The 26,367-nt window shown below is 38.6% G+C and overlaps 1 protein-coding gene across 2 annotated transcripts; it reads left to right on the forward strand.

Annotated features, from left to right (window-relative positions):
• The first annotated feature begins 1,176 nt into the window (after positions 1–1,176).
• ptp4a2b (protein tyrosine phosphatase 4A2b) lies at positions 1,177–23,403 on the forward strand. Of its 2 annotated transcripts, XM_055058820.1 has the most exons (7): positions 1,177–1,315; positions 18,764–19,058; positions 19,402–19,510; positions 19,597–19,689; positions 19,774–19,904; positions 21,833–21,907; positions 23,196–23,403. In XM_055058820.1, exons 2-7 carry the CDS (start codon positions 19,054–19,056, stop codon positions 23,302–23,304), a joined length of 522 nt encoding a protein of 173 aa, XP_054914795.1. In that variant the 5' UTR covers positions 1,177–1,315; positions 18,764–19,053; the 3' UTR covers positions 23,305–23,403. The 2 variants fall into 2 exon arrangements, with proteins under 2 accessions (XP_054914795.1, XP_054914793.1); XM_055058818.1 differs by lacking the exons at positions 1,177–1,315; positions 18,764–19,058 and having other exon boundaries at positions 19,098–19,510.
• Positions 23,404–26,367: the final 2,964 nt, after the last annotated feature.

Here is a 26,367-nt window from a genome sequence, read left to right on the forward strand (position 1 = left end):
TTGAGCCAGTTAAGATCCAAAAATGTAGATTAGATCCAAAAATAAGCACCTTACCAAGAGTACCTTGCTGTTAGATTATAAAAGCATCAAATAAACACAAGGTCTGACACAGCATTGTAGATATGGGAAGATTAAAAATATTTGAATATGATTTAAGAACGTATTTTTTCAGTAATCTCAAATTTCACAGATGGACGACGGAGGATTAAATAATCTTAAATAAGCACGCTTGTATTTGTTTGGAATTTGCTTCTACGGACACGTGACAAGTATATCTATATATAAAACAAATAACCCACGAGCACAGGGATGAATTGTTGTTCTAACTTTCTGGAACTGTCGTCACCATGGTGAGCTGTCATTACTCACCCGGATTCCTCTTACGTCTTACTGACGCAACTCTCCGTGTTGCGTTTGGATGATTCCGGCAAACTAATGTAACAATCGGCTTTCATCTTTGTTTTGTTTCAGTGAGTGGAGGGTGGGAGATGAAAAGCATTTTTCAAAAGTTGTATTCGGTTAGTTACCTATTTTGTTACAGGTTCAAATTCAAAACCGTCATATCAATTTTGAAGATGCTTATGAAATATTAAAGTTAATTCATCATAAAGAACAGATTTGGAGAAAAGAAAAGCTGAATTTTCAATAAACGCCAGTGTTGAACAGATTGCTATATTTTATACTAGATAATGGTAATAGATATTTTTTTCTCTTGTCGCTCATAAATGCTATGATAAATATTTGTACTGGGTCTTAATTTGGATGTGTAAAAATACAGTGTGTCCTTAATAAGTGATCATTTGACATTTTATGTTTTACAACATAACAAAATTAAGAATATATATTTTTTTTCATTTGACGTTTTTATAATAAATGTAACTTTTACTGATTTTTAATAGTTGCCTTTTTTCTGTTATCATTAATGTAATAGGTATTAATTCGTCTAAAGGAAGCTATACATTCTACTTTTTTTGTGTTTACAAAGGATGCATCTGAAATAGCTGTCAAAACAACATCCAATAAAAAGCATTTAATGGCTTCCCATACTTCACGCAATTCGTATGTGCCCAGCAGGAATGTGCACCTAGCTCTGAAATTGCCTTGTTGTACCTTCTAGTTCGTGTCATTCGTCATACAATTTCCGACGGTCCGCAAAGGTGTCGGGAGGCTCCTCCCCTCCATCATAGCCCGACTTCCAACGAGAATTGAGGGTGCTACATTGAAGAGGAACAAAAAGGCGACCTGACAGCGGTGTTTTCTCTCCCTCCACTTTCTCCGGGGTAGTTACGGGATTTCAATGTTCAGCCTGATCCTTGTAAGTATTCACTGAACAAATTACGAACATTGGGTTTCCATTTTTTTGTATGGCTAATTAGAAGTGGGATGTTACATGATAAGAAGGTTTCCACGGTACATGGCAGCCGCAGTAAGTTGCATGAGGGCTCGCCTGATAAGGCGAACCACTATGTTAGCCTAGCTTCATAGCTTAGACAGCCACGACTCTCGCCGCTTTTTACACAGTAAGATGTGTTACGAGGCAAGGAAATGTTACAAGTTTGTGTATTACCTCAGTGTGATGGAGTCTACATCTGGGAAAAGTCTTAAGTTAAGACTTTCTCAGATTGAACGTTGCTAGTGGTGACGGCAAAATGCGGAGTTCAGCTAACCTGCTAGCTAATGTAGCGGTATTAGCGTGCTATTGTCACCACTGCCATTTCACAGACAAAAACGGAACATTTCGAACGGGTTTTATTGAAATGTCGGCAAGAAAGTTCACCGTGAACGTTTCGAAGATGCTTTTTTTTATTTTGTCAAAGCTAAATATTACACGTTGTGTCACATTGGCGGTTAATGATACCTTTAATTGTACATTGAGCTTGCGAAACAGCTCAAGCTTAGCAAATCGTGTTGTACGACCTAGTTCGTCTTTAACCATCTGTTAACGTTTTTTGCAGTTGCTTCAAGTGTAGCATTGACCGCAGATGTACTATTACGACATTCTCGTTTATAGCAAGTGGTGGTCATCTTGCGTCCTGGGATTTAGTTCTTTTACAGAGTAACGTCAGTAGTCTTGGTAGAACAGCCTTGGCTCCCAGATGGCCAAGAACAGGCAATAGTTTTAAGGCGACTGAGTTAGCCGGTTCCACCCTGAGTGGCAAATGTTGACTCAATTGTGTGGTTGACCTATTTGTTCGATGCTGTGATCCAGGCCACCATTTAAACTTGCTCTGTTAGTTGAGACTTTTCAAATAATACAGAAAATCCAAAGTTCTGGGCATTTTCATGTCATCAATTTACACTCAAAATATCTGTGTAGAGATTTAGTTTTATTATATGCACTATTCAGTAAAACGTAATAAAAGAATCATCTATGCATTTACTTAAACATGCCTATTGCTTGCACTCTGCTATAGTTTAGGGATTAATAACACTTCAGGACATACTTGAGTTGTTTTGTGATTTTATTCCAAAAGTTCTGACTGTACTGTGCTGTATCCCAACATGAACTTCATGGACAATGCAGTAAATTCTAAATGTATGTGCGCTATAAATGTGGATTTCAGAAGCTGAAATTCCACAATAGCAAATAAGCAGGTCTGACAGAGATAGCAGAGTCCTCTAACGGGGAAATCCAACGACTGTTACAAAACAGACTCGCTGATAGAAACATACCCGTTCCCCTCACAAATCAGCCGAACTGACACCTTGTCGAACAGTTTACACACACAGCCCTAGTATTTCCACCAGTAATTTACTTTGATGCATAAATTGCTGCTACAATCGAGGTTGGACGGGTCTGTAATTTATCCTATCTGGTGTTTCATGAAACAGAAAGCACCCCTGCATTTTAGCTTTTGTGGGCTGAAGTGAAATGAGGAAATGCAGTTGGGGGAGGAAGTTGACTTGAGCAGCTGTGACACTAAAGGCCACTGCAAATTCCCATGCCTCACTGGTTTTTGATTTAAGGCTGCTCAGTGATTCCGGTTTCGGTGCTGGTAGTACATTTCAATGAGAGGGTGATACGATATTGACGCCCTAAACATTCCTGCCAACGTGGGTGGATAAGTGAATGAGTAACAGGTAAGCTAATTATACATTCCTGCTTATGAGTGAGCCACAGCAAGGTGACCCACTTAGCTTGTAGTGGCAATAGAGGGTGAGGTCTAGAAATCTGGGATATAAAGAGCTTTTTTTTTGACACAAAGATTATCCTGATGGTGTCTAATTGTAGCAACTAATTCAAGGGTTTGTTTCACAAAAGACCAGAATACCTGACAATTTGAGTGATGCCACATCAACTCTTTATACATGACTCATGCTTCAACACATACGCAGGTCATTCCTGCTGGCGAGCTGGCTTTCATCTTGAATCTAATTGGCGCATGATGCACTGGCCAGTCTAGACAGTGTCTTCCTTGAATTCACTCCCCAAGATCACACCTAGCAGTCATATGGTCTCACACTGCAAGTTATATGCTTACAAATGGATGTGGTGAATGAGACTTTGAGCTAGAGGGAATCCCATGTGATTTGGCTTGTGATGAGAAACAAAGTGATGGGACTTTGTGGATGTACCTCGACACAAATGTCAAGGTCTGGTTTATTTGAGAATGGATGTCAAACATTTCTCAGCATTTTGTTTCTGTCATCTCCCACTTTAACTCAGTTGGAGACTCATATTTTACTTGAAATTCTGATGGAATAGTTGTTTAAAACTCAAAATGAAAATCAGTGTTTTATTTTTCTTGGATTTAAATAGATTAATAGAGGCTGACTAAGTGAGTACTCCTCCTGTCAATGTCAAATCTAACTTAGTTCCTCAGCATTGAGTATTAACCAACTTTAGACTGAAGGGAGTGAAGCGCACTGCAATGCTTATTTGGTTAATTTATCTTTAGGACACAGAGTGCAAGATTTAGCTCCTAAAGGTCTGTACATTTCCTGACTTTTTAGAGTGATTTGAAGTGTTTCAGAGTGTAATCTCTGTGATATAATTATGTTATCACTTTACAATAATGGGCTGAATCCTGACCACAGTACAGTCTGCTCTGCTACAGACGTGAACAAATGGAAAAGCTGTTTTAACACAATTTGATTCAATTAAATTCCAATTTTTCTTAGTTTGTAGTGACTTTACTAAAGTTATAAAGTCTAACCACTGAGGCTAAATCATTGGTATATTTATAGTTGCTGATCAGAGTTCCGGGTTGCTTAACTTAAGCCTCTAGAGTTATTTCTGAGGCTTCCGGGTAACTTCTTAATGTGCAGTGGTCTTATCTTATTGCCCAACTCCAGGGGAGTCTTGCTTTCAAATAAAAGTAAACAAAACAAACGAACAAAAAACAACGACATGCTTTTAACTTAAGAGCAACTGCTCAAGTCATACGAAGAAAAAACTGTCGTGTTTCATGCGTACTACGTTACAGGAATAAAAGGGTAGTGTTTATAAGTGTAGAAATGCACTGTGGCAGGAGGGGAAGTTCTCAGCCTTGGTTACCGTAACTGAAAGGCGAACCCCATGTACTGTAACGCGATGCCAACTTGTCAAAGCGGGTTACTGGGGGAGAACACCACCTGTGTTGTTGCCTGCTGGCGTTAAGCCCATCTAGCCACGGGGATCCTGCGAGTGTTGAAGGTAGGGAGGAGAAGGCCTGCTCAATATTGACTGGCTTAACTTAGTTGTCTGAAATTGTTCTTTTCATTTTTTTTCTTAAAAAAAAAAACCCTTTACACGATACAATTTTGGCTTCGTTAAGGGTTATTCTTGTGCGTTGAAGTTGTGATCACTTCTCACCAGGCAAGCAGCAGGGAATTAATCTCTTTTTTTTGACCATTTGGATGGTCTCAACTTTTATATAGCAGCGCATCACTCGGTGTATGTCTTTTCAGTTTTCCTGCGTAACGTATCTGTTAATGAGTCATGCTGTGTTAGGCACGGTATTCGTTTACAGTTGTTGCCGTAGCATTCGGATAAAGCAAAGACACAGACTCGTTGGGACTGTCTGTCAGACTAACACCTCATGTAAATGCTGCTGGTGTGGTGTTGCCTGCTGAAACTACAGCAACAGGTAAGACTTGACCCTTGCTTTGGGTTAACTCGTGTTTGTGGCTTTTATCTTTTAACACTTTTCTATCTCAATTATTCTGGTCAGCTTTTTATATGAAGCTGATGCATTGATTCAAAATCAGTTTTCGTCCAAAGTGCTGGCAGACATGTAAACGTCAATCTTGCTGTATTTCTCTTATTACCTAGGCATTAATTTGCCTCATGCTGCAGCTGTTTTTTGTTCTCCCTCTTAAGAAGCTTATCAAACACTTAAACTGACCGACAGCTTCTCCCCGAATGACTCTAAACTTGCATGGTCTTCACGAACATAATCTCAGAACAGAAGGGATTTGTACCCAGTAGCTGTGATTGTATAATTAAGTGTATTTTCCCTATTAAAAAAAGTTGCCATTCCAACAGACGGCCCTTGCTGTCCATTTTCAAACATTTAGGTTTAATGCTGAATGTCCAGTCTCTTGCTAGTCTCAAATATATGAATGTTTAAAGATGTTGCCTTTGTTCAGATCTCTTCACAAAGAACATCAGAATTCCCTGTAGAAGCACTTGTTGCTACCACAGAGATAATTGTTGATACAGCAACAGGCGAGTCCTGATGCAGCTCTCCGTACGCAGCTTTTGCTTCCAAATGTCAGCAGAATTGATGTTGCAGTGGGACCAAACCTCTTGGTAAATATTTGTGCAGGCGTTCTCTTGTTTCTGTCAGTGTTGGCATTCTTTTATAAAGTAGACCTTTATTTTAGTGGCTCACCTTCACATCCTGCTGTAGTACATCTCTCTGGTTTCATCACATGCATATCAATAATATTTAGACTAATCCACAGTCCAGACAATTAAACAATAACCATCTTTTTAACTGTTAAACGATAAACTAACAAGTTAATGGTTTGTTCAGACAACTTCATGCAGCAGTTTGGACTTTGAGCATTGGCTATGGATGCTCCAACTAACCTGCTCATTGCAGTTTGTGTGGAAGTCATTATGTAACATTTGCTCATTCCAAATGTCTAGAGGAAAAATACCCAGTTTAACACTTTAGCAACAGGAGAGGGCATGTATGCCAACAAAATGCCAAGAACGAATTATCAACCGTTTTCTGGTTTACATGAAACTTTTTAAAATGCATTTTGCAGTAAAACTACTAAGGGTATCACAAGTTAGTGGCATTTTATTTGTTTTACCCTAATACTTTCATTCCATCTTAAAATATCAATGATTTTAAGTTTGTAAACATTTCTTCTGGGACTAAAGGCAGCACATAAACCTGATCCACCACTAAAACCAGAAGCACATGATGGAATTGGAACATTTTTTATTTTTTTTAGCTTGATCATAATCATGGGTCAGTGTGGTTGACCATATATGTATCTGAAGAAAAAAAAACTTTATACTTGGTTTCAAAACTATAAACACACTTGTGGCCTGAAGGATTCATGAACAAACTGTTGATGCACTTTTTTTAGTTTGGTAAATCGGAGAAATGCTGTATTGCATAAATTGAGACAATTAAAATGGTTCTTTACTTTAGTGCTGATGGTAAGCAATGAGTTGGGTTAGTGCACCACATATACAGCCTTATCTTATGGTACTTGCAAATTGCCTTTTTCCTATCTGGTTCCCCAAATGATGTCACACAAAGTTGCAAAAGTAAATGGAGACTTTTTGGTTGTTTTCCGCCAGCTGACGAGCAGACGGAAAACAGCGTCTTTATTAGTCAGCTGGGGCAACTCGAGAACTATTTTCTTTCTTGCATCAACAGAAGAGTTTCCAACATGGATTCAAAATGGTGACAGACATATGCAGCAAAAGCAACAAATGTGCTTCTTTTCATAAGTTGAAAAAATTTATCATTCGTAAAAGTGTCTGTTTTTGAGCCTTGGCTAGATTGCCAAAGCACATTTTTGGCTGGAACAGCAGTGCTACTACCCCTTAGACTTGTTAAATTTTCCTAGTGTATTTAGAAATAATTTAGAGTTTTATTTTTTTGTCCCATGGGTCATTTGATTCTTTTGGTAGATTTGGTTTAATTTAATGGAAAAACTAAGACAAAAAGGACAGCTTTGATTGTTTGGCGCTTGTTCTGATACTTTACATTTCTGTTCCCTTCTGTAAGCCATTTTCTCTGCCCTTGCCCACCCTCTAAGCACTATCATAAGGCTTTGATCATTGCATTGTTTATCTATGCTCACTCAGAGGCTGTAAAGCGATATGATAAGTGGCCCTAACCATGCAAAGTACATGTATGCTGGGTGTTTTTTTCATAGGAGTAATGAGGGGATTTCCATATCTCCCCTACCCCTAATAATTCCCCCACCTCTTGTTTCTAGCTTATAGGGACACACAGAGCCAGAACAACAAGCACTCCAACTGAATATTAGCTTCTGTCCTCTGGGAATACAGCAAGGCAACCTGTTGTGCTGAACAGGGGATAGTCAGCATGCCCAGTTTATCATAACATAAACACAGCAAATAGTTTAAATCCCAATCATTTAGATTGTCATTTGGAAGATATTGTATAAATCCTTAGATTTTAAGTGCCAATTATAAAAAAAAGGAGAAAAAAAATAGATTTAAGTGAATATGTGACACTAAGATGATTTTTCTTTATGGAAATTTGAGGTTTGCAACCACCAAATTTATATTAAGCTACCAGTAAATAGGAGATCTAACATAGAACAGCTCAAAACAAATTACTGCTAAATATTGTGCATTTGAAAATAGACATGCTGATGTCTGTCTGTAGAAACTGCAAGCAAAACAGGAATAGACCATTTTCAAACGCCAAATTGTAGCACTTTAAATTTAATTAAAATGTACTGCTTTTGCAAACCATTGGTTGAACGTGCAATCTTTCCATATCGGGCTGGCCACATTTTGATTACATCTACTGAAATGGCACGTATCCTCTCTTCTGTCATTGGGTAGAAAGCTCAGTTTGCTCACAAAACTGCACTTTTTACTGTTTGACATTTCGCTTTTAGTTCCCCAAAAAGTTGCAAATGCAGACTTTGTCTCTGGACCTTCCACATTCCGCTGTGTTGAACCTGGTGCAACTATATCGCCAACGCAATGTCAGTTTGTGCATGTCATATTGCAAAGAACTGGAGTGCAATAATTATTGGCTAATATATTACAAGTATTATGAACTTGCATTGTGAATGCTTATGTAATAATTGGACAGGTGGACAGAGTCTCATTCAGCAGCAGATACTCACATGGGTCAAAAATATTACTTGCAATGTTATGGGTCACAGTGTAACAAAATGAGAGAAGAACCCTATCGCCACCGACATCATGAACTTACTTATTATTGCTTTTAGATTTTCCTTAGGTCATGCGGACCTGGTTATCTTGAGACCAGACACTAAATAGAACCAGAATATCACAGGATAAGTGAAACTCTTGCCTTTTCTGTAAAAAAATAAATAAAATAAAAAAATTAGCTTGTCTTTGCCTGCCTGCCTCAGTTCCTTGGGAAACTCCATTATTTACCAGAGGTGATACCTCCTTATATTGAAGCTGAACTTATTTGGCCTGAGGGTAATTTTAGGGCTATTAGTTTAGACATCTTGACCCATGGGAGTCCCAAGCAAACCTTGCTTGAGCTCTGAAAGTATTGCCACACTAGCTCACCCATGTTATGCTGAATCCTTAATATGAACTCTTTTTCTTACAATAGTCCTCTATTTCTGTATTGTAGTACAGTAATCAACTAAATTTACAATACCAAGTTGGCTTGAGGTGAATTAAGAGACTTTCTTTATGATCTGCTCTTGAAGGGAATTTAATTTCTTGTTCCACTGATGAATAAATATTCTAAACATTTCTGCTGTCACAGAAAGCAATACTTGTTACTAGTTTTGTATCTTTTTGTAAGATTGTTGTGTGCAGTTTGAACCATTCTGCATATTGATCTAATTTTAGACGTTTCTTAAACAATACCTACCCACAAAGTGACTGCAAAAGAAGCTTATTTTTGGTACAGTCAATTGTGAAAGTTTATTCCTCACATTTCTTGTTGGCCTCTATTGTCATATTGCAATGTGAGTCATGTTTTTGAGCTATATACTTTCACAACCACATTCATGCTCTTTGCTTTGATATTTCCTGTCCAGCTGGTTGCACTGAGTATTACTACATTTAGTGGTGTTGTGACTTAGCTTGTCTTTGCCTGTTGTGACTTTTTAACATGCATACTTCTACAGATCTGGCAGACTCCAGATATGAATTATTAGCAAATAGATTGGATGAATTATTAGCAAATGGATTCCTTTTCTTTTTTTGTGTATTAAAGATTTTTTTTCCACGCTTGGTCTTCTTTGGATAAATGCTACATGGTTAATGGAAGATTGGGAGACATTTCTGTGACTTCGAAAAAGCAGTGTTGAAACAATTCAACCACACTTTAGATTGCGACATTCAAATTGAATAACAAGCTCATTAAGTAGTGAAATTTATCATCAATAAGACATGACATACTGCGACAAAAGTTGGTATTCATAAAAGTTTGGAAAGAGGGTGAAGAGTGTTTGACAAGACCCTGGCACTGCCTGAAAACCATCTTTTAGGAAACAGTTCAAGCACTCTGATCTAAAGGTTAGGGGTGTGCTAAGTTTTTATATACAACAACAAAAAGGACCATTGAAGTGGAACATTGCACAATTTCTTTCTCTCTCTTTAATTATCTTTTAAGGCGAACAAAGATTCTGTTCTTGGAAACCTTCTGAAGGGACATGTTCTAGTGCTTCCCACATCCGTTCCTGGAAAAGTGGCAGAATTCCGTCAACAAAACACGTAGTCACGCAGCATCCACTGCCTTGACGTATCACTTTCTGCCGAGCCTGCTGTTTGCAAATCCCCAAGAGAGGGCAGGTCGTGAGAGGCACAGCAACAGTCTGGGATCGCCGGAGCTAAATTTTGTATATACGCCTCAATCTTTCAATGCTGGCCTGTCTGGGCATGCCTGGGGATTCGAGTGTTGTGCTTGTTACACTAGATAAACTGGTGAAACTAAAAAAGGAGAGGTTTAACTAGAGCTGCTTATAGTACTTTTGTCTTTTCCTTTTGGTTTTTGTGTTTGACTTTTGTATTCTTTCCAGCATGATGAATAGCAGGGTGTTTGTCATGTGCTGAATTCCTACACAACTGGTTTACAACCACATGCACTATTCAACTCCATATTCTTGGGGTATTTCCTTTTTTTTTCATTTTTGATAAACCATACATTTTTTAAATTATGTCACACATGTAGTATTTCCAGTTGTCTTTAAACCTGGACATTTTCAACAAGAGTAACACTGGTAGTCCTGGGAATCAGTTTAAATTCTGTTTATTCAAATGGTTAGTAAGACTTTCCTAAGATTTGTCAAAAAAGTATTATTGTTTCGACTTTTTGTGGAGGTGTTGTACTATAACTGCAATCCTCCTCCTGAACACCAGCTGTCGCTGCTGAGAAAATCTGGCGGAATAGCAGGAATATTCCTGAAAGGAGCTAAAGTGTTTAGTTGCAAAATATTTAGTCTCAAGGCTGGTGTGATCCTCACCATTGAAAAGACCTAATATCCACAAAACTTTAGGCATTTCTTTGTATTTTTGATTTGTTTAAAAAAAAAAAAACTTTTTTTCAGTGAGTTTAAAGAAGAGCTGCTAGACATTACTTATTGAGCTGTTTAAAACAAGCAGCAGTCATAGACCAGATGGAAAGAAATTTTGAGCTGCGTCATTGTTCTGCATTTTACTATGTCGGAACAAAGTCAGTTACTGTAATGGACGATATGCTAATAACATATGCTCCATCCATAGACAATATTTCATAAGTAGTACATGAAGTAAATTAGATGCCATTTAGACATGGTTGACCTTAGATGTGAAGTCTTTGCTTCTTGAAGACTCCTGAAAAACCAAAACTATCTTTATTATGAGTTCTTACCAAATGCGAAACCATAGTCAGCTCTTGCATATTTCATATTAAAAAGAAGGTGGTTATTTGCATAACAGAAGAGGAAAAAACTCTCTAAGCTCCAGCAGAGATTTTCCTCTGGGTCTGCAGCTTGACCCCTCTTGAGAAAATTCATACCATAAGTGTGAACGTTGAGCTAAAAAAAAAGTTAGTATGTGTTTTTCAAGAATACTTTATTACTCTATCGGTAAACAACTGTCATGTAGTGTGCATGTGTGTGTCACCGCAGAACGTCCCCAGAACTCATTTGCTGCCAATATGAAATTGTAGAAACAAAAGAGGGGGGAGAACTTGAATCTTGGGTATTTTATGATCAATAAACTTGTCTGTTTCATCATTTACAAGTAAGGTACACACAATTTCTCTCATTAGTAACTGCTATCTTGGCTGATTATTGCTAGTTAGGGATTTTAATACTTTTATCTAGATCAGTGTTGCCTAAAGACTATCATTGACTATCAAAATCAAGAACATCCTGCATTTTTTTGTGTTCTTTGTCTTCTAAGGAACATTGTGTATTTACCTTCATCATTATATTTTGGATATTCTTGAATACAAGTTTAGGAACAGCAGTCAGACGTGTTCCTTGCTGTGTATCAACTGTTAACAGTGATATTTATTTGAATAATTTTCACTATAAATCAGGCATTATAGTATATAGGATTCAAACTGCATAATCTAAAGTTATGGTTTAAAACATGCGCAACATTTATTTTTATGCATTTATTTTCGGACATTCCTGAAAATTCCCATTTTCACAAAGTGGCATTCTGACCAGATTTTCCATATATTACTACAGTGACGTTTAATGGAGTCTTAATTTGTCTACATGATTGGATTGATATTCTTGGATCGTTTGACATTTCTAATAACTGGATTTCAGTCATGTCAGTTTGCTTTCTAAAGCTAAGAGCGATCATTTGTTGTGAATGGTGGAAAAACAAAACTTTTTAAAATTCCCACTGCAAACACCTTGTTAATGCTTCTGATTGGGGGGAAGCTTCTAAGGAGAGGAGAGGAGCAATGCAGCAGCTATTTCTGTCATTTTGAAATGTTAGAAATGGCAAACTTGCCAATCCATTTTTCTAAGGGTCTCAGAAATGCCCATCAAAATGTTAAATCAAAACACTTCAGAAAGGACACTTCAAAAAGAATGGCTTTTCACCTTTCTGAAAAGCCATTCTCCTTCGAGGATCCAGGTGAGTTCAAGTGAAATGAAACCTGTGTTGGACCAGCAGTAAACACTAATCTAATGGTTCTGGCTAATGGAAAAGCAAACTGGTTTTGAGAGGTCTTCAAATTGAGGTCTTTGAACTTTGCTTACACTTTTTTTTTTCTTCAAAACTTGAATTAGTCGTAGCTGCTGTGAAAGTTTGGGTTGAATCAGCCCCAGTTGGAGGCAAGAGGTGCCGAACCATCCTGTCCAATCGACTTTTCTTTTGTCTTTTGTTCCCCATTTTGTCTGGTTTAATGTTGCAAACTTATTATTGTGTCCCTGCTCTCTTGGGTGTCAAAGATTGATCAGCCCCGTTCTTGTAACTGTACTTTCTTGAACTCCTTGTCATTTCCAGAGATATCAGTTATTTTATTTAGTACTTGGAGAGGTCAAAGGGATGTTTATGTCTGACACTTTGTTCCTCTTTTACTCCTACAAATGGTGTCTGCGGAGTGTTAAAACTGTCAGCCACCACCCATCTCTGTTTTCTCCATTTTTTTCTTTATTTTTTTTTTTTTGTTTTTTTCACAATAGATATTGGTACTTACTTTTTTTTTTTTTATGAAAGTTCAGAATAAAAATTAATCGGGTGCAGAAGGCATCCTGCTGCTTTCAAATTTACGGGAACCACCAAATGTCACGTCTGTGATGCATGTCGCTCAGCTCCCCTCCTGCCAATGGACAAGGATCTGAAACAGAAAATTAGGCCTCCGGCTGCTTCAAGGCGGCATAATCTGGCCGTGCCCGGTCTGGCTCCAGACAAAACATCAGCGAGGAGACACACAGCCTCAAACCACCAGACGGAGATGCATATAACATCTCTCACAAGAAGGGGGCGGGGGGAAGAAATGCCCTCAGACACTCCTGTTTACTAAAACTCTGTTTTGCCATCATGGTCCTGCTAATTTCTGTGAATGTCTGACCATATACTTAACCTCGTGTGTGTTTGTGCGATCTAATTTTAGTAAAACACCCTTTCGTCCATGTAGCAGATGTATTCCTTGAGCCGGCTTCTGTGTGTTTACACTACTTCTGTATAAGTTGTGCTTGTTGCAAGAATCATGGCGATTGACTACCTGAGTGCTATCAGGTGTCAACAGAAGGTCTCGTTGTCCTTGTTAGTTACGGAGTCATGTTGCATCGAAGTGCTAAACAAAGTGAAAGGTTTTGAATTGAATCAGCTGCTATCAATTCGATCTCCCAGCCTTCTAATCTGTTGAAACATTAACGCTGTAACAATGTCCCTCATAAAGGATAACATGTACTTTTAACCCGGTAAGATGCTACTTTTTATTCAGATTTCTCTACAATTGAGGCCACCTAAAGCAATGAGTCAGCACCTGTTGGATACCCATGCCCTGATTCCCATTATCCTGCTTCTTTTATCGCATGTTTTGGTTTGCATGTCCCTCTCTGTTCTCAGATACCGCTGTTCTTATCAGGTGGTACCACAACTCCCTGCTCAATACCATTTTTATTCTGCCTCCTTCTGTTCTTTCTCCTTTGTCACTTAAAAAGATGTGTGCAATTAGTTAGCTTTTATGTTGTTTTTGTTTTTAAACTCCATACTATACATCATTGGATTTTGCCTTTCCTTTCTTTTTCAGTTTTAGCTGTGCCTCATCCACAGCACGTGATGGGGGAATGGGGCACAAAGTAGCCCACTGTGTGGGCCTCTGCATGTACATAGTGACCTTTTACCCAATTTAGAATATATATTTGTACACAGCCAGGCATGCACAAAATAGCAACTGTTATGCATTTCTTTTTTATATAGCTGTGTGTGTACATGGCAGGGACTTCCAATGCAAAGGCTTTTGGACTGAACACTCTTTTTTTTTTAACACAGGCACTGTAACAAGGAGATGATTTCTGATAGAGATGTGGATCTTTCAGTGTTGAGTGATTAAATTCAGAAACAAATTGGTCTAGCAAAAAAGCTAAGAGATTCTGTTTAAATTATGACTGAGAAGAGGAAAATGTAGTATAAACAAACAGAACATTAATTTAAAACGGTCTATAAGGTTCAAATTTACTTTAAAAAGGAAAAAATAAATAGATGTGCATAAAATTCTGTAGCATAAATTTGCAGCATCAGGTTAGCGTAGCTGTCTGAATTTTCTTCAATAAAAATGTGTCAGAATTATTTAAAATGCACAAAGTGTGCAAAGATGGCCTTCTACGGTATCCGAGTGGAAGAATAATGCGACTTGCTGAATACTCGCAAAAACGTTCAACTTGAACACCTTTGAATTGTTTTTTCATTTTGAATCAATTCAGATTTCCCACGACTATTTTTTTTTATTTTTCTGAATTTATGTTTAATGTTTGCAACCCCTAAAATTTGAAGACTTTTTTTTTCCTCTGGCATTTATTGGGAGTCAATTACATAACAAATATTACAAAGAACTTTCGAAGGTTTTGATTTAAAAACAAAAAAACAAAAAAAAAACTGGTTTAAGCCGATAAACATAAAATACCAATATCACTCATTTGCTATAAACTCAACCAAAGATGGCTGACTTGTCACTCAGCAGCTCTGACTGCCAATTTATGCATCACATCTTGTTTCCTGTGTGGTTAAACATGCTCTGTCGTCTACAAACCAATTGCAAGTGCGTCTCGTTTTTACTACTTGGAAGCGGTTCATGATCGCAGAACCAGTTTGCAAATGTCAACTGTAATTTGCATGCCTTCCGGACGATGTAGTCATGACAGCCCTACAAGCAGCTGCTTTGGTTTGATGCCAAGTTTTACCTGCTTCCTTTTTGAAATCACCCCCAACCCAATTTGTTTATCTACTTTGAGGGCCCATTAAAGTCAAATTCCTTTTTTACTTTTATTTTCTTATCCTGTTCTGCATTTATTCATTCTTTTCTAGAACAAGTCAGGTGAAAATCCAGAAATCTGGAATGTAAAAACTGAAAAATTCAGTGGGTGGTATTGTTTCAGGATTAAATGCAATTTAAAGAAACTTTGTTGACTGCAGATGAAGGCATGGTGGTTAACTCAGAGTGTATATCTTGAGCCTTTGCTCATATTTATCAGTGAAATAAACATGTAAATGTTGGAGCAACCAATGTCTATAAATAGTGTTGGTTACTTTTTTTTTTTTTAAGAAGTTGTTGCATAAACAATTTTTGGAATCGTTGCAAATTTTCAGTTAACGGCATGAATTTTGTTTGCTTATCAGCATGTTAAGTGGATGGCAAGCAAAAAGGGAAGTGCAGAAGCTCAGCCCTGCTCAGACTTCATTAGGCGTAATGTAAATCCTGCCCCCAAATAAAGCCCTAATTTCTTTTTTTTTTTATTTATACTCATGGTGACATTCAAATGGCAATTCAAAGTTGTTTTTTGTCTCTAAACCCTGCTGTTGAAGTCTTCAAACCAAACAATATAACTTTTGCATCTGGTCAACCATCCCTTGCCTTTTTTTTTTTACTTTTTGACATAACCTGTCATTGTGGAAGCCCTGTCTGGTCCTTGTGTTAATGTTTTGCCAAGTTTCTGTTTATTCATCTCCTCGTATCTTTGTGTCTCACTGTTTAAAATGACCAGCAGCCACCTTCTTTTGACACTCCTCTCCATTTCTGAAGAATCAAAAGTTCATTTAGTCCTTCAAGTCCTCCTTCTTCAGCTGTCTGCATGCAACCCTCCTGTTCTGTTTCTGGCAGCTCGAGGGTGGTAATTAAAGGCGTCGCAGAGGATCTCGGCCGTCACAGAATGAAAGGAGTGGGGGAAAGAAAAAAGTCGAGTCTGTTTTTGAGAGTGCCCTTATAGCACTCTCAAAGGGCTGTTGCCAAGTACAGAAGAGGGAGAGAAGACCAGAATAGTAGAATTTAGAGTGGGTAGATGTGTCCCTTTGACTCTGGTTGGTAGCTGACTGTGTATAAGATGCAGCAGTCTAGATTGGTGGGAGTTGAGGAAAGATGAGAACGTTATTGTGGTTTCTAAGAATGGCATCATATTCCTGGATCCCTTGAGCTGTTTCTTCTTTATAAAACCTACAACAAGGGAAGCAGATTCAGTTGAGACGCATTGAAATTTGTTTTTGCTCTCGTAAGCGAGAGAAACAATAATTCAGAACCAAAGTCTCGTCATTTTTGAAGAATTAAAAAGGGAGCGTGGGACTGAAGTTCTGGCTCTTGTTGAATCTTTGCCCTCTCTTTAATCCTCACCTTGTGACTATGACCTATGCAGTGATAAAGTCTGAGCCTTCTACCACCCACTCTTGTGTGTACCTAGTCATGATAGCAAGCTCCCCGCAACCCCTCCTTTTGCGCAGGCCCTCACACACACCTCCGTGTGATGTCGCTCTGAGACGGTTCCAGCCAGTTTGCGGCAGCTGGCTTTAGACTGGCGAGGACTTGGCAACGGTTTGACTGGCAACTCCCGAGCTAGTTGCAGACCAGACATTACCTGTTCTGGGACGGAGCCTTCTGAAGCCTGTGTGCGCGCCAGCCCTGCTGTGCATATTATTAGTTTCCATTTGGGTGACAGGTGGTGAATTTACAAAGTGTTGTAATCCAAAGGTGTTGTAATTTCACAGCTAAATAAAGCAATGTTACAGACTCAAAAATGTGCTGCAGGTTGCTTAGGTCAAGACCAGAAAACTCGATTACTCTTCTGCATATAACAGGTTGTCTGCACATGCAGAAATGTCTTATTTTTTTTAATATAAAATTAAGGCCTTAAAATGTCTTAAGTTCATTAGGATAAAAATGTAAATCAGCCTGCTAGTTTATCCATGCCCCTATCTAACTAGCTTTTGTACATCATGTGTAGGTACACATGTATGGTCAGTTCCCTTGACGATGTTTGTTTACACCAGTGATGCTGACAACCCAAATTTTTAAGCATGACACTCTGGTCTTCAAGACTAGATATACCTGAAGTACCTTTTTACATTTGTAAGCTTTTTGGCTTTAAATTTAACTCAGTCATATAAGAAAAAAAGTCTTAAATTTGACTTTCTGAAACCCTGTGTACCTTTTGCTCTTGTTTTTTGTTGTTTAAACATCATGTAATTAGATCAGTCTTGGTTACTGGAAGAGGAAATGATTTGTTGCATGTTTAGACATCCCAGATATGCTGGGTGTGTGGTGTCCTTCAAACAATGAGACGCCACCTACACTGCATTTAGCTAGGTGTGTCCTTTTTATTGAGGGTTTTAGTCACTCAAGTTTACATTTAAGATGATTAGAAATGGATGGATGTGCTCATTATTGCATTTTAGTGCGGACAGTGACAGTGGAGACTTTTGGCCACATTGCCATTGCGTTGTCCTTGAGTGTTACCATTTATTGTGGAGTTAATGGAATAATAAGATATATTAGGACTTGAATATATTGCTTATGATGAGGGATGCACACATTGTTCATTGTTGACCTCTAAATTTCAATACTTATCAAACTGTTATATTTAATCAAGCTTTAGAGCTACAAAAAAAAAACAGTTCACAAATAATTGTAAACATTTTAGTTACTTTTAAAATTGAATCCATTATTATTGAATTTGATTAGGATAGGGTGATTGTGTGATTTAAAAGCTATTCAACTTCTGCTTGCACAGTCCAATCAAGACTTTGAATTACTTTTTATAGCCTTTTGTTACATTTTCTATGGAGAGATTAAAAAAAATTGAGTCTCTGAAGTACAAGTATTGGGCCCAGTCATGCTCAACCAAAACTTTAGACAATATTTGTTCATCTGAATACAGCTTATAAAATATGTTGTTTAAAGGTCGTGGATTTGTTCTAATTTAAGGCACTTTGCGGTACTTTAAGCATCTTCTGCTGGCCGAGGGAAAGGAATCAATTAGTTTGGTTTTTGGATGTATACTGAGTTGGGCATTATAAGATCTAAAAGCAAGCTTTGTGCATCAGAAAGGGGGGAAATGGAAGCCAGTGGTTGGGGATTTATTTTCTATTAAAAAAAATATTAGGCAAAGGTCATGGTCTGAGGTATGAAAGGTAAGAAACAGTGAGTTGTTTTTGTTCTGAGTCAGTTTGTGTTTAGTAAACTGGAGCAGATAATTATTAGACTTTTATTGACGGAGATAAGGTTCTGACTCAGTTGGAGGACATAAATGACTGTTTACCTCTCAGATTTTGAACACAGCAAATATTGATTAAAAAGTTGACACTCTCCACGTCTTCTGACGGACAGTGCTGCTGCTGATGCACAGCACAAACTTGCGACAGAATTTAAGCCCAATGATCCATTTCTGGCTTTATTGTGCAAACGTTTCGACACAATCTGTGTCTTCATCAGTGTCACAAGTGAAGTATCAATGGTGGGTCACAGTCTAATAAGCAAGCAGTAATTACATTCTGACAATGGCATTTCTGCATTTCTGGTACTAAGTAGGATTTCAACTCGATGATCATGTGGACATGCTCTGCAGAAAAACTTTTAATATTTTGTAGTGTGAGAAACGTGCACGTCCTTTTTAATTTAAATTGATCTGTTTTAAAAGTGTGATTATGTTTAATTTAAGAATCCTCTTTCCAATCTCTCTGCAGGCTTTCTGTGTCGACTTCAGCCGTACCTATATGGCGTGTGTGACCGGGGAATTCTGCCAGGCACAGCACCTCACCTCAGTGGAGAAGTGAATCGGCCGCCCCTCGAGGGACTACGCTACCCAGAAACCTCCTTGACTGCCAGCACTTTAGGAACTGCTGAAGTTTTTTCCAAAAGGCCTCCCTTCCTCTCTGGGATATCGCGTAGTCCTTGGCCCGACTGCCCTGCCAATACGAAAAATATTTGCTTTCCACTTTCTCCTTGAACAGCCAATCACAACCAGCTCTCCTGAATGGGGTAAACTCATTGGATGACTTTTGGATAGTTTCATCCTTTTTTTTTTTTTTTTTTCTTTTTTTTTTCTCCTCCTCCTCCCCTACTACTATTTTTGTTTCAATTTTCTTTCAATTTACATTTTTCTCATCCCAGAAAACTGTGGACTAGTTTTGTTTATTTTTTTTCTCTCTGTGTGCATCATCCCTCAGTGAAGACCTATTGTTCTCCTGACCATTCTTATTCACGTCTTGTCCTTTTTTTAATTTATTCTACCCTTCCCCGATCACACAAACCTCATAGCAATCTGTACATCTGAGCCAAAAGTCGCTTTTTATTTTATGAGTATTGTAATTGTTTTTTCAAGCCGTCTCGCCAACATGAACCGCCCTGCTGCAGTCGAGATTAAACATGAGTCTATGAGGTTCCTTATCACCCACAATCCCACCAATGCTACGCTCAACAAGTTTACCGAGGTGAGAGGCTTTATTGCTCATCGACTGCATTCATTTTTGTTATGAATGTCTCCGACTTAAAGCTCGTTTTTTTGTCGTCTCGTCAGGAGCTTAAAAAGTTCGAGGTAGACACGTTGGTGAGAGTTTGTGATGCCACCTACGATAAGGCTCCAGTGGAGAAGGAGGGCATACAAGTCTTGGTGAGCGTCGTTTTTCCGGGTTTGTCTCTGCCTTCTGCAGTCATTCGTGTTGATTGGTTTTCAATTTGCTCTTTTCGCCTCCAGGACTGGCCCTTCGATGATGGTGCCCCTCCTCCCACGCAGATTGTGGACGACTGGCTGAAGCTGCTTAACACCAAGTTTCGAGAGCAACCCGGCTGCTGCGTCGCTGTGCATTGTGTGGCAGGGCTGGGCAGGTACGAATGTCTGTCGTTTTTCAGCCAAATCTCCAATTAAATCCTATGTGAATTTGCTCTTTGCTACACATTTTTCTCATCCCAGAAAGCTGGGATGAGTTTTCTGGGACAAATTCAGTTAGCTCTTTTCAAGGTTTGGAATTTTCTTGATTCCTGGATAAAGTCCTTGAAAGAGGTCATTACAAAACGGTGCAGTTTGAAAGTCAAAGTGCAATGTGAAGTCTTTTTTAAAATGTTTTGATATTTTAAGACTTCATAGTTGTTGCTCAGGTTATAATCCTCCAATCTTTCAATATTACACAATTGTCAAGTGATATTTTCTTGTCAACTTTACACATTTTTTGAACTTAAAAACACGACGGGGCCGCTGGATGAATGACCGCTGAGCGCCCAACCACCGGGTCTGAAAGTTTTCTGGGTGAAACATAATAAATTCCCCTTTAGTACAGTAACTTATTGATCTCCATAATACTATAACTAAAGGTTGTCTTTTATTTTGCATGTTAAACAGCATTATTCAAATTGAATTTTTATGTTCTAAGTGTGGCGCTGAAAATGTTTGAAACCTTACATTAAAAGAGCTTGAATGTTTTTGGAGAAGTGTATCTGTGAACAACAGCTTTTACATCTTGCTTTAGATTTCTATTTAAAGTTAGAATTGGACTTTGACTTGGCCATTCTGATACGCAAGTATATTTTAATGTAATCTTGTTGGATGTAGCCCCGCCTCCACGTTTAGGGTTTGTTGTCCAGTCGTGGGACTTTTATTGGTCAGACAAGGCTCTGTTTAATCCCCCTGTAACACAGTGACTGCTCGATGAGGTCACAGAGTTCACACTCCACTACAGAAAGCTCAGAATTGTTAAGCGTCTGAGAAGTCAACTCTTTATTTTTGTTCTAATCTTCCTGTCGTCTCGCCATCCTCTCACCCTCCGTTCTTCCCTTCGCCACCTGTTCCTTCTTCCCTAGACATGACACAGCTTGAGCCGATTGTCTTTTGTCCCAGTGCTGAGTTTCATCTTGCAACTTGAACTGTTGTGTTCTCCTCCTATTCCCTGAGGGTTCTGTAAATAAAGTCAACAGATTAGATAATCCGTTATTAGTTACAACACTTTCTGTCTGTGACTGCAAAATTAGGCAATTCGATTTTCGCTCGCCATAAAGCGAGGTTGCACGGGTAATGTGAAGTTATGCCCCGTTGCAATCGCACCTCAGTGTGACGGGGAATTGCAGTTTAGTCGTGTTGAATAGCACAAGTGTGAAAACAATGCAGGCACAAGCACATGATGTGGGCGAACTGGTGCGAAAGTGTCTTCTCAGACCACAAGTGCTCAGCACACCCAGCAGTTCTCCCTCTAGCTTCTAGGCCTACTTTTTTCTTCTTTTTGCATTGCTGTGACATTCCAGAGGTTTCGTTTTCCAAGTCTTGGTTAGAGTGGTATTTTCTGAAACCACCACCACCAGTCTTTTTCGTAGAAGTTTACTTGCAGAACTCATCTGAGGGAGTTTGGCACAGAGAACATGTCGAGAGATATTTTTGTTTGAACTTCATTTTGCTTTTCAATTTTCTAATTCGCTGCTCCTCAGAATTTGAGCTAGAAAAGTAGCCGAAGGAAATGCTCTGCTAGAGCTGAAATCTGACCTCGTCCAAGGAACTGCTATATTTATTTACTTTTTTTCATCCCATCTTCTCTCTGGTGAGCGAGGAGTTGGCTGTTTTACTGTAACTTATCACAAAGTACTAGTACAGCGGCTCAGTAGGGCGCCTGTGAACTTGTACACCCCTGTAGATTTCCCAGGCCTGTTTCCCAGGTTTACCTTCCTCCCCCTGTTTTATTACCAAGGAGCCCTGTGAACCTTGGCATTTCATCTCTTGTTCTCCCTGTTCTCGCTTAAACCAGACTAATATGGATTCCTTTACCTTTCAGAGCTCCAGTCTTGGTGGCCTTAGCCCTCATTGAGGGAGGAATGAAGTATGAAGATGCCGTGCAGTTCATAAGGCAGTGAGTACTAGTCTTAGCGCTTTACAAACTCATAACATAATTATTTCTTTATGGACTGAGATTTGGTTAAAAGGGTATAAGCAGTGGATGAGTATATTTGCATCTTTATTGATATAAATCCAGCTTATCTGGTTGTGGAGGCTGCAGCTAATGGGTTGTGTAAGTTTTTTGGAAATAAAGAAGACTTCTGTAGTCTTAAAATGACTGAATCCTTACGAACTTCATAGCAGTTTACACCAACACTCTTTATTTTATGACATCAGGAGGCTATTTTTGCAAAGAGGCCACTGATTATGTTCACAGCAAATGAAGGTAGGTGGTGTGCCACTAGCAATCTTCCTACATGAAATGTGTTCTTGGACACCAACTATATCATTTTCCAATTAAAATGTCCATGTTTAAAAAGTATTAAAAACTTAGCATTTAATGGAGAAAGGCATTAGCCCAAAGTTGCCCACTCTTCACTGCAAACCTGCAAAAGTATTCTTCTACTAAAGAGTAAGCCATCTTGTTTCGGTATCCTACCTGCTCTTTCACTGTCTCTGCAACACAGATTTCAAACTTTTATTAATGCCCATTTTTAATGACACTTATGCTCTAACTGTAGCAAAGGGTCAAATCATCCCCAAAAATCTGTTAAATATTATTTGTAGCTTTTTAAGCTAACATTGTATTGCTTTTTACACTTTGTTTCATTGGATGATTATTGGGAGTGCGCAGCCTTCTACATCAATTTTCTGTGTAAAAATAATGGTTATCTGTAAATTACTATCCGACACAAACATGATAATTGGTTAAAGTTATACAACAGCATTGGCATAAACTACTTTGACATGTTTGACTTTTGACAATTTAAACGTGCTGCACAATATGCTTGTTTAAGTTTAGCTGTAAGCTTTAGCTGCCAGGTTTCACCAGTTGAAATTCATACCTTTAAAGATAGTAAGTTATCTGCTGCAGATAAGTCAAAACTGGCTTTTTTTTTTTTTACTTTTTTTTTATTAACCTCATTCCAGAAATTCTCCACTGTCTCTTTAAAGAACCCTGCATGGTTGGAAAATGAACCTTTTTCATGTGGCTGATCTGGTAGAGATGAGCTAATGAGTTGTAGACACATTGTTGGTCTTGCTCCTCTGTCCTCGTTGTCAGTGAGAAATGGTCAATAAGCAAAGAAGTGGATTACTCTAAAAGGTTAATAATTCCTCTGAGTTTGAGTGTGTGCTTTCCCAGTTTAGAACTAAAACTTCTTTCCTGTTTTTCTTTTTTTTGTTTGTTTCTTTTCCTGTAGGAAGAGACGTGGAGCCTTCAACTCCAAACAGCTTCTTTACCTCGAGAAATACAGACCCAAAATGCGTCTGCGGTTCAAAGATAACGGCCACAACTGCTGCGTGCAGTAGGCCGTCCGTCTGTGCGTCTGCTTTCAATGCACATCTAGTTCGGAATCTTCCAACAAAGAGGAGATAATAACAAAAAAAAAAGAGTGCTATCAGTAATTGTTGTGATGATTTGTAAACACTGAGTCATGGTTAGTTGATCTGAGAGAAATCGAATGATCAAACAAAATCTGGGGAAGTCCACCAGCCGAACCAATGAATGGAAGGTCAAAGCACACAGATGGGCCCGCCTCCCGGTTCTACAGCTCAACCAAACCACGGGCCAGAATTTTATTTTATTTTATGCTTTTTTTATTTTTCTTTTTGTCCACTCGAGTCCATCCTGTACTTGTCTTTTTACTTTTTGTTTCTTCTTCTTCTCACTTTTAGTTGTAATCATGGGATATTTTACCTTCCATTATGTGAATTTTTTTTTTTTTTACACATACATGGTGATGAAATGTTTTGATTCTGTTATTTCCTTTCATTGCTATTTGGCCTCTTTTCTTTTTTTGTTAAAGAAAAAAAAAAGCATTTTTAAACTTTGAACACATTTCGATTGTGTTTTTTTGTTTTTGCACAAAACTCAAAAGGTTCACCCTGAAAATGCAGTAATGTTTTGTTTGTTTTTGTTTTGGTATTTTTTATTGAATTTTTTTCGCTCCTCACTTGCTTCGAGTCACTTTCAGTTTAGGGCCTCACTGAGTCTGAATATGTCATATTTATTCGCAATAGAACTGTGGCAGTGTTGAGTTTGGCAGGGGCAAGGACACTTTGTTATCCAATTTTTCTTATTTTATCTTATTTTTTTAAGTAACTATGTAAGAGCCATGACTTTTTTTTTTTTTTTTTCCTTCTTCTTATAAGTCTTGTTGGAGTGCAATAATCAGTCCACCTCAGATAAGCCCATCAGACCCTGCTGAGCATTCCTCACACATTTTACATGTACGCAGACCTTTCAGACAGGAAATAAGAGCTGCTCCAGCTGGTACTCCTCCAGCTGTCATTCATTTTACCAAATGGGGAGGTGAGGGCTGAGGGGAGGAGGGGGAGAGGGGGATACAAGATTTTCCAAACAAATATGCAGATTTCAGCTCACTCACTGAGCCCAGGATCTGGTTTGACAGATGGGGTGGAGGAGAATGGAAAATGGTCAGTTTTTTAATTTCTTTGTCTGTTTTTTTTTTTTTTTTTTTTTTTCTTCCATCATTGTACCCATTTTGAAGACATCCCCCCCGATTCGTATTGGTTCTTTAAAGATAAATAAATTGAAATAAAAAGCATTCTGGTGGTTCTCATTCTTTTTATTGCAGTTCATATCTGAGGGATGTTATTTATTTACAGGCTTGTTTTTGTGAGGACAAAATCAATTTCCTTTGGTGGCAACATTGTGAGTTTTTTGTTGTTTTTCTGAATTGCTCTGCTCTTTATGGCAAAGTATTTCTTAGATGGGACCTGCTCATCATGCATGTCAGTCAGGAGCTGTCCTACATGTTCTTTCCCCTGTGGAGGGTGACTCACCACCACGTGGAAGGCACAGGACACCGTGGTACTGAGAAATGACTCACTAGATCTCAAATGGATCACGACTCCGTGCAACGCAGGAGACAAATCAAAGCGCGCCCTCTGCTGTTGAAGTCGTGTAATTGCACTCAGGAAACTCCCCCTCCCTCCAAACTTGTGTTCTTGCACTGACTGCCCTTACAACTCCAACGACGTTGGCTTTAATTATGCACAGTTTAGTGAACTGCTTGGTATGAGGATGATCAGCGAAGTGGGAACGTGCTGACTGCCAGGGCACTGACAGCACCTCAGTCACAGCCTGTGCTCTCAGCAATGTTGCAGAGCGACAAATGCCTCGCCAAAGCCTGCTTTAAATACAGCTGAATGCCATCCACGATGAAACCTGTGCCAAGTGAGACAAAATTTGCATTCAGCTCGTTACTTATCGCTCCCGTTGTTGTGTGGCGCCTTTGTTGAGTAGCAGATTAAGTTACAGCCTAACAGGAATAGAACTGGTGGTAGAAGGGTTCAGGAAGGAGTTTGTCTTGTCCTCGGTGACCTTCTACAAGGCAAAAAACAAACGCACTCGAGTTGTACAGAGGGCATATTTCTAAATACTGAATACAGTCACTATCAGAGGCAAATCAGGAGAAAGACCCTCTTCACAGGTTGATTGAAAAGTTTATATATTTTTTTTCCAACGGACTTTGCGTCTTCAGTCTGTTGGTGTCACAAAAAGCTAAAAAGATCTTTGAATTGTAGTAGCTGTGAGTCAGCATGATCTCATACTGAGTCATGCTTGCAAAGATAAAGATCAAAGCCACAAACCTGTTGCAGCAACATCAGGGTGGCTTTGTGTTTCTCAACAGGTCAACATTTCTTTTCTCTTTGCAGTGTCCGATGCGCCACGTGAATCAGGGTCACCTTTTGGGTTCACTTTGCTCTTTGACTGCTGCAAACAATCTTTCTTCAGAGATTTAACGGCTCGGTGTAAAATTAACAGGCTCTTCTAATTCGAACCAATCTCCACAGCTGCTGCCGAAAGTATTCATGCCTCTTTGTCACATTTCCACCACAGACTTCAGTGTGTTTTACCTTCTCAGGTACGTCTCTTATACCCTTACATTTAGAAAGACTGAAAATTCAACAGAATTATACAATGAAGCTCGTGTGCAATGAAGATTGCTTCTATCAATTTTCAAGTCACAAGTCCAGGGGTATGAAAACATTTGCAAGGCTCTGGGCACCTTCAGTGTTTCCAGGTCAGACACCAACTTATTTTTCAGGCCCAGTCAATGAAAATGTTAAAAGTAAGTGAGATATATAAATAAAAGAGAGAAACTCCAGGGACGTTTATTTGAGTGAAGGATGATTATTAGTGCATGATTATTCTCATCCTCTCTGTGACATTTGCTTTGAACGGTATCTCAATTTTTAAGATTCAATTAACCGCAGAGTGAGGTGAGGAGACTTGGGAAGACATTTCATTCTCATCTTAAAGAATTTGAAAAGAGAGATGTCAAAAGCATTTATTTCTTTTTTAAAAACTTTTCTTTTAATCACATCTTGAAATCAAGTCTTTTG

The sequence above is a fragment of the Poeciliopsis prolifica genome, unplaced genomic scaffold (assembly GCF_027474105.1).
Source record: "Poeciliopsis prolifica strain line A6 unplaced genomic scaffold, Auburn_PproV2 SCAFFOLD052, whole genome shotgun sequence".
Lineage (NCBI taxonomy): Eukaryota > Metazoa > Chordata > Actinopteri > Cyprinodontiformes > Poeciliidae > Poeciliopsis > Poeciliopsis prolifica.